This window comes from Perna viridis, chromosome 2, assembly GCF_037379345.1.
Source record: "Perna viridis isolate PV_CMFRI_1.1 ecotype Kerala chromosome 2, ASM3737934v1, whole genome shotgun sequence".
Classification (NCBI taxonomy): domain Eukaryota; kingdom Metazoa; phylum Mollusca; class Bivalvia; order Mytilida; family Mytilidae; genus Perna; species Perna viridis.
Window position 1 is genome coordinate 62,969,154 of NC_142446.1, and position 9,322 is coordinate 62,978,475.

General features: G+C 35.5%; 1 protein-coding gene across 1 annotated transcript; it reads left to right on the top strand.

The window, feature by feature from the left end:
- The first annotated feature begins 2,198 nt into the window (after nucleotides 1-2,198).
- Nucleotides 2,199-5,039, top strand: LOC148626402 (uncharacterized). Its single transcript, XM_088570364.1, has 3 exons — nucleotides 2,199-2,494; nucleotides 2,879-3,074; nucleotides 3,975-5,039. The coding sequence occupies exons 1-3, from the start codon at nucleotides 2,411-2,413 to the stop codon at nucleotides 4,937-4,939; spliced, it is 1,245 nt and encodes a 414-aa protein (XP_088426490.1). The 5' UTR covers nucleotides 2,199-2,410; the 3' UTR covers nucleotides 4,940-5,039.
- The last annotated feature ends 4,283 nt before the right edge of the window (nucleotides 5,040-9,322 follow it).

The window sequence follows — 9,322 nt, forward strand, 5'->3', positions numbered from 1 at the left end:
GACCAGGTCGGACTGTTTGGTTACAAGAAATACACAAGTTGTCTGCCATAAAGACATGTCAAGATGCGAATTCAAGAATGAATATGCCAGTTCGAACTTATGTCTTATACATTTTCGGCAATTGTTTGGAGATCAAAAGGTTGCAAGCTGAGTTAAAGCTGAAAATAACATCTATTGTCAATTACTGTTTGAAGAATATTTCCGTAATAACAATGTCCGTTATTTTCCTAACAATTGAAAAACCTATCAAAATTTCAATAAAATACCTAATTGCTCCTTCATTAGGATTAATTACTTTTTTTCTGCCAACATGATTTTTTTAACGGTTTCTTTTATTTTTCTTTAGAGTACTCATTAGTTTATCATGAATAACAATACCTTTTACTTATTAAAACATCAATCATTTACCTGTTAATTAATAAGGGCGAAACCACTCACCAATCAGGGCGAAACAACTTTCGGTAATTCGAACTACCCCTTTGTTGCAAAACACATCAGGGATCAATATTGATTAGTCAAGGTAATTGGCTACAGGAAAAATGGTTTGTCAGAAAATTTGGATGTCAGAATAATGCTGCACACCAGTACTTGTGCCAATTTTGAATTAATTTTGCCAACAAGCACTTGTTTCTCTCAACAGTCGTTTACTATAAACCTGTACAAAATGTATACAAAATGTGACAATACTCTTATTTGGTAGTAAATGACCATTGATATTAAATGTAACATTCGTGGAATTACTCCAGGTAACATGACATTTTAAAAAGCACTTCAGATCAGGATCATGCAAAATGTGATTCATGGGTAAAAAAACCTACATATTTTTATTTTTTGATATTTTGTCTGAAATGTCATAGTAACAGTAATTTACATGTGGTTTATCATATAACCTGTGCTCTTAGGAGATAAAAATTACATAGAATGGACTGTAGATTTCAAAATTAAGGGAGATAACTCTGTAAATGACGCTCAAATACAATAGAATCTACTATATTTTCAATGTGGATTATCTCCTAAGAGCAGGCAGATTTGAATGAATAATTACATATTCTCATAGTACAGACCCATAAAACAATTTAATTACAAAAATAAAAATATGAAGCCTTTTTTTGGGTGTATCATATTTTTCAGATTTTGCATGATTCTAACAAAGACAGTTACTTAATATATGTATTTGCCAAAGAGAGACAATCAACCAAGCACTTGTCTCTATCAATGGCTGATTACTATCAAATAAACCCTTTTGATGTGATTTGATGCACATGCTCAATAAACCCTTCAACGAGGTAAGGCTTGGGTACAAAAAAAAGGATTATCCTCGTGGAACTGTATATTGAGCATCTTAATGTGTCCATGCATCTTCATTGACTGTCTTACAATTAGCACAAAAGGACTCGAAGGGTCTATATGGTCATTATGGACATTTAAAATTATTTTGATAGTAAGAGGCCATTGGTAGAAGCAAGCTGAAGTGCCTGTGGCACGACAAAATTTATAGCTGGATTTTCAGTTATTTATTATTATGTTTCAATCATTGAACTTGTAAGATAAATTAACATTTACTTTTTTCTGATCAAATAATTTAAGTATGTGTGGACAAGGGACTGAAAGGTTGTCTTAGACTTCAAAAGATTCATAAAATGAATTTCCATTGGTTGGTTATAGAAGCCACTAACCCGAATAATTCAGTCGTTATATTCCACTCACTATCGATCGCTACATTACTCCTCGTGAGTCGGAGAGGTGAGGACTTGAATTATTCGAGTTAAGAAGCCACATGTAAATTGCATCTACCAAATGAAATCAATATCGAATGGGAAAATGCGAAATCCCTTTTCCTCTTGAAATTTATAAAGAAAAAATCTTAAAAGAAGGCAGTGTTTTGCACCAGGTCAGTCCGTGAAACTATTCTTGTCAAGTATTTTGGTTGTATCCAAGTATCTGTTTGCTGGGTGGTTGACATAAATTTGATAATTAATCAACAAATTTGTTAAAATTAGCATTGATTTATTAACATTCGTGAAGATGCATGATATCTTTGTAATTTCGTAGTTTACACTCGTTGAGGAGGTCTCTTTCGATAATCTCGTAGACTAGCTGGATCAGCCATTGAGCGCGAAAAAAATACATATGGTGATGTAGTATCGATCAAAGCCTTTATGTACTGTACTAAACAAATATAACAGTACACGGGTGTCCAATCTGTGGGATACTAGTCTTAATGACTAAGTCACGACGTGTCGTTTTGACATTAATTATTTTCAAGAGGAAATGTCAAAAACCTGAAAAATATTTTTAAAAAGCAGTCAATTATACTTTCCGGTTTTAAGCCATAAAGATTGAAGGTAATATAAATGATAATCTGGATGAATTACACCATATACTGTACAGATAGTTGGAAGCACACACGATGGCCGCTCAAGTCATTCAAATGTCTATATGTTTGTTGTTGGTGTGTATTTGTGGAATACATGCGACTATTTACATAAATACGGTAAGAGCTAATGTTGTTGAATAGTGTACATTATTATTACGTATATGCTTCTTTATTATGACCGACAACCTCTAGCATGACTGGAGCAGTGTTTTCTATATTTTTAAGCGAACACACGGGTAGGTAGAACTTTACAATTGATAGTTACATTTGTACCTCATTAATTTCTCTCAAAGTCATGCGCAATTTCGGTTCAGGTCGTTTTATCATTAAAGCACCTGTGAATGAATGTTTTGGCAGCCACCTGTAAAAACAGACAAACAAAAACAAACAAACAAAAATAAAATAAAATAAAAACGAACCCCTACGAAAAGAGTTGCAGTTTACATGTATTTTAACAATTAATGGCCTGAAGAAATTTGGATTTGTTAATTTTGTTTTCAGACTTTACCTGATGAAGCTTTTAACAGTGAGAACCAACAGAAACCACAATGTGAACTTAAGAAGCTGACAGTGGAACATGTTAATGGCATAAACAATTTATTGGTGACGTTCAAAATTTCCCTTAAGAATAGACTGATAGACACACAATGGGATGGTAATTGGTTCGTCAACGGTTCGAAAGTGACCGCAATTCCATGTAAGGCAAATGTATGAAAGATTTGGGAAAATTACCAAACGTTTAGTTGTAACTAATTGGGGAACATACTGGGGATCACTTAAGCGGTCCTCTAAGGCAAGTATACTACAATTTTGACAAACGCCTCCAAGTACATAATATAGTATCAGGCTGGACTCTTTGATTTTAATTACAAACTAAGAAAAGTGTCGTCTTGTTGCAGCTTTGTTAGGGTAATTACAATGTACTACAATTTGGAACAATTAGTTATGTCTAAGTTGAGATATTCAAATGCACATTGTAAAAACATTGTATAACACGCGTAGAGTGAAATTTACATTGTATAACACGCGTAGAGTGAAATATACATTGTATAATAAGCGTAGAGTGAAATATACATTGTGTAACAAGCGTGGACTAGGATAAAATTTTCTATCCTGCATTTTTAATTTTTAGAAATACATATCCTGTAATTTTTTTGATCGGCTCCGATTTTTTTAAAGTATAGATTAAAATAAAAACATTAGGACAATAATAGATTACGCCTATCCTTATTTCAAAATTGTCCCAAGCCCCCATAAAATCAAATGGCAGTTGCCTCTCAAATACACATTGTGTAACAAAACATTCCGGAATGATGGTGGGTGTCACTCAGTACTATTTCCTATTAACATTTATCTACTATTATGTTTTATGACCCTGTAATTAAATTACGTAATACTAGTACGCATCAAAAGATAAAGTTTTTACTTAATCCGAAAAAATGACCCTTTTATAATTGTCTCCTCCTTGTGGAACAATAATATATTTACAACCCACATTTTTATTTTATTCATACAAAAACACACATACAGACACACAAGCACAAAAAATGTGTGACAATATAAATGTTTTCATCCTTTGCATTTTATTTTCTTCTAGATTTCTTCAACCATTCCAAATTTGCCCATTCGACAAAACATTATTGGGAAAATGACTATGTACTGGTCGTCTTCATCCTGTCCTCTACGTTACCAGCGGAACAACTGCGCTATGTAACATTCAACCTTAGGGTTCAGTTCTCTGAATCTGACGACCTGGCGAAAAGGAGCACAGGACAAATCTTGTGGTTCTACCGCATATTGAGCTATAATATCAAATTATATGGAGACCATATTGAATTTCCAAGTGCCGGAAAAGTTGATAACAAATTTGACAAACTCCAGTACTCAATTAGGAAGAACAAAGACGCTAGAAAATATCAGACACTATTCAGCTTTTCAAAGTTTTCCAAGTCGTACGTAAGTATGATGAGTGCTAAGTTCGAGGGGCTAAACGCGAACTCTGTTCAAATGAGGTATACGAGTGGAAAATCGTCATGTGGAGCTGTATGCTACAACGACAGTGAACTAGTAAAAATGTCCAAGAAAAGCACTGGGTACAGAAAGACTCGGAGTCAAGCAAACTACGTCGAACTATCAACAGACACATCCGGCACATATGAGGGCGTATATACCGTGTCGGCGAAAACTAGAAACCGACTTAACTCTGACATAACCTTGACCTTTGACCTTACAAGTCACCTTTACGATGGTATCGGTCCCATATTCCTCGGTAATAGATTTCTGTATATCACGAACTTCAGCATGTCCATGTTGTCTGACAAGAAAGCAATGCTCACCTGTAGGGTGCTCGGTAATACGTATAACGATGTTACTTTGTACAAAGTTAATGATCAGGGACAAAGAGATGAAATACAGAGTGTCTTGTTCAATAATCCATTGTCCGTGTACGTCAAAACGCTTGTTTATGAATTTGCCTGGAGTATGAAAAACCGTGGGACATATATATGCCGCGTTACCAGACAGCACTATCCATATAATACAGAGAAAACACTTAGTTTCTAAAATTCTAAGATGATGTACCATGTTTGGGCCTCCAAGGACAATTTCGACCGTTGTAACATGTATCCTTTACTTATCTTTATTTAATAAATTTTGCAGCATAGTTGTGTTACCGATGTTTGATTAATCATGCAATACTGGCAGTTTTTGTCCCCTGAGTACTTCACCCAATAGGTTTAATTCAAATAAAAAGAAATTGCTCCACAAAGGAAACCAGGTTTTTTTGTGCCTGTTATTTTTCCCTTTTCCTAAATTGCACGGAGTTAATCATTGAGGCGAGGATATTTATAGGCGGATTAAAAAGGGTTGAGGAGAGGTGTAGCCCTATCGGTCTATATATATATATATGATGGTTCTCCATTACTCTTTATGTCAGATGTATCTAGATTTGGTATATGTTGTTCGTCATTTATTTTTGGCGAATTATTTCTGCTGCTAAAAAGTATAAACAGTGTGATTACAGTTATGACAGACAGAGCGGATCTGAAATCCATAGTGACAAATCAGTGACAGAAAAATGTCAACAGCGATTTGGTGGGCTGATCTAGACCGAGATAAAGCGTTTGAAGAAATATAAAGTCACGGGTGGAGTTGAAAGACACAAGATGTGAATTGGATAGTTTTTTTTTTTTAAGTTTATTTAAAATTTAACGTTCTTTAACACGAATAATTTTATTGTTTGAACTCTGAGGTGGGTGTCCAACCGTAAAATAAAGCAAACTGCGTCGTGCATACATAAAATATACACGTGTAAAATGGCGTACGAGTAACAAATATGTTATCAAATATGACTATAATGGCCCAACGATAATAATCTATGTAAATTTGAACTCTCAATGCACCTTACTTAATACGACAAAGATTTTGATATGTACTGAAAATTGCCTGCAATCACATATAATTATGTTCAAATTAAAGTTTACAACACTGAAGCAATAGAAAACGAAGACTTCATTAACACATGTAAGCAATTTAAGCATTTTTTTACGTAAAATAATATGACTGGTTGATGTTATGGAAATTGTGTTAGCGAATGATGCTTATTATCCACGTGATACAAGTAAAGAAAATTGATTGACAAATGAAAAAAAGTTCGTTACTAATTGTAGAGCACTTTGGTTGCGCCCAATTTGACTATGATATTTGAAACTCGCAAATGGCGACAAATCATAATTTAGACACCTAAATTCGATTATTAAATACTTCAAATATTTATAAATTTGATTTGGATGTTAACATAAATACATGTATATCCCTGCGAATTTCTGGAACACTTCCAAGGAAAGCAGAGATTTACAATAACTCTGCATACACCTATTAAAGTACAGTATATTTTAAGTACATTGGCGAATATAAATAAATATTGATACTTCGCATACACTACATCAAGTATATTGTCACGTGTACCGAGCATTTATATTAAAACATATTTTTTCTCATTTCTAAATTTCTCAATGGGTTCTTTTAGGGATTTTCATTCACCCTTAAGTTGTCCTCGACGTCAGAACAGTAATTAATTAGGAAGAACAAAGACGCTAGAAAATATCAGACACTATTCAGCTTTTCAAAGTTTTCCAAGTCGTACGTAAGTATGATGAGTGCTAAGTTCGAGGGGCTAAACGCGAACTCTGTTCAAATGAGGTATACGAGTGGGAAATCGTCATATGGAGCCGTATGCTACAACGACAGTTAACTAGTAAAAATGTCCAAGAAAAACACTGGGTACAGAAAGACTCGGAGTCAAGCAAACTGCGTCGAACTATCAACAGACACATCCGGCACATATGAGGGCGTATATACCGTGTCGGCAAAAACTAGAAACCGACTTAACTCTGACATAACATTGACCTTTGACCTTACAAGTTACCTTTACGATCGTATCGGTTCCATATTCCTCGGTAGTAGATTTCTGTATATCACGAACTTCAGCATGTCCATGTTGTCTGACAAGAAAGCAATGCTCACCTGTAGGGTGCTCGGTAATACGTATAACGATGTTACTTTGTACAAAGTTGATGATTAGGGAAAAAGAGATGAAATACAGAGTGTCTTGTTCAATAATCAAAAAACATATTTTTTCTTATTTCTAAATTTCTCAATGGGTTCTTTTAGGGATCTTCATTCACTCTTAAGTTAAATTATCCTCGACGTCAGAACAGTAAAACTTATTTATATAAACATAATGATATAACTATATTCTCTCTGTGAATATTCAGTAGTAGTCGTCACTCCTTCTGTAGAATGACCGACGTCATGTCTCTCCCCTACATAGTTTAACATCGACCTGTCGTCAGTCTGGGTGCCAACATCTACAACGACCACGGTGTTGGATCTTATCCCAGTACCAACCTTTAACTCTTTTCTTGACGCCTAGCGATTGTGTTTGTGTCCTCTTTCTTACCACGCTCCCTTGAATTAATCGGTCAATTTTATTCTTGGTGTTTAAAGATGACTCAATTGTATTTTCATCCAACACCTCAGACATTACTTCACCTTCTTCCTTTGCTTGTTCTACTGTTTTACTTTCCATGACAGTAAGATTATCACATTACCCTTTCATCTCAGTAGTTGCTGCTCCTCACTCTCTTACTGTTGTACAAGAATCAACTACTTTCGATTCAGAGTACTCATTCATCAATCTCACAGGTACATTATCTTTTACATTTTCAATTGTCCTCACTATTAAAATTGAGCCTCTTCCCTTAGAGTTTTCATCATTTTCAAATATCGGTTTCATCCCTGGTAGTCTCTGAGCTTTCGAATGACAAACCTATCCTTGTACAATGACCTCACTTTTTCGAGGAATACTTACAGTTTCAGTGGAAACACTTTGGTAACAACCCCAAAAGCCCTTGCAATACAATTGTGTAGTTTCACTTTGAATCATCAAAACTTCCTTTACATCTAAGCTACATCCATAAGACTTCAAGAAGTCTAATCCTATTATACCATCGACCTTCAAGTCAGTATCTACAGCCTCAATGTCATAAATGTATTTACCTAAAACAGTCTAAAAAAACCCTTCCCCTTCAGCATCAAACTTGTGTCACCAACGGACTGTATATTTTGGTTACTTTCTCTCAATTTTGGGCTTACCTTCCTGTGCATTTTTATCATATAGCGTCGTTGAAACTAATATCAGACTGGCGCCTGTGTCAACCAAAAAGTTTGCCTTCTCACCCTGCACCAAAACTTCTGCATATATCCCGGCATCTTCCAAGGAAGATATTCTTGAATCCTTGTTTTTGCTATTAAACCCCTTTATTCCTTTTATTGATGCCTTATTTTGATTCTTTTCTGTATCAAGGTTCTGACTTTCTTGACATTTCGAAGCAATATGTCCTACTTTCTTACATTTGAAACGTTTCTGCGGACAACGACATTCAGAAGTGTAATGTCCAGACTTACCACAATTTTGACACTTTACCCGACATTCATTTGCAAAGTGATTTGGTCGCCCACATTTGTAACATACCGTTTTTGATGTTATTGGCTTATCGGCTTCAGAGTTAGTGTCTGGACCCAATCTGAACAGTTTTAGCTGTCAAACTCTCTATGATACTTTCCATCTGTTTCATCCATCTCTTTAGCTCAATTTCTTCGTTTCTTTCCGCATCTTTCTCAGTCCCTGTTTGTCTGATCAATCCCCTACGATCATAACTTTTTCCTTCCGCTCAATCATATGCCTAAAGCTCCACTGCAAACCTTATCGCTTCCTACAAAGACTGTGGCCTGGATTATTATACCCTCAATGTCATTTCAGAGCTGATAAGAGCGTCTAAAACTGCTCTTTAGCTAAAGTTTCTTTCACATCCAACGGAGCAGATGGATATGCCAGATTTGCTAATCTACGTATCGACTGTCCAAGTTCAGGTAGAGATTCAGACGCTTTCTGTCTCCGCTCTCTCATTTGAACTCGGTACAGCTCAGTCTGACTAGCTGGTAAAACACGGTCCTCTAAAGCTTTCACGAACACATCATAATTCTTTCTCATGTCTAACGGCACATCACTGTGTACCGATTGAGCCAAGCCGCTCAGGTAAACAGCTAAATATAATCCCTGCTGCTCTGACTCCCACTCATTCACAATTGCACACATCTCAAAATGTGATTCGTAATCTAACCATGACGTTGTACCATCATATCTTAATGGTTTAAACACTACGGCCTTAGAACTACTCCTTGAATTATTTCTCTCTGAGCAATCCGACACTCTTGATTTATTTGAACCCTCCCTTAACTTCTCTTTCATAACGCTCGAATCAGTCAGCCTTTCTCCCACTTTCTGTCGAGACTTCATATTTTCTCTGATTATATCACTGTTGACAGCTCCCGTATCTCTTTCATTGTTTTCAATGGGAGTTTTCTCTCTGATTTGTGGAACCT

What these genes read in the sequence shown, in the direction of transcription:
- LOC148626402 (XM_088570364.1), top strand. Translation starts at nt 2,411, where the DNA reads ATGGCCGCTCAAGTCATTCAAATGTCTATATGTTTGTTGTTGGTGTGT. An exon ending in CGACTATTTACATAAATACG is followed by an intron (nt 2,495 to 2,878) that starts GTAAGAGCTAAT and finishes TTTTGTTTTCAG; the next exon opens with ACTTTACCTGATGAAGCTTT. An exon ending in GAAAGTGACCGCAATTCCAT is followed by an intron (nt 3,075 to 3,974) that starts GTAAGGCAAATG and finishes ATTTTCTTCTAG; the next exon opens with ATTTCTTCAACCATTCCAAA.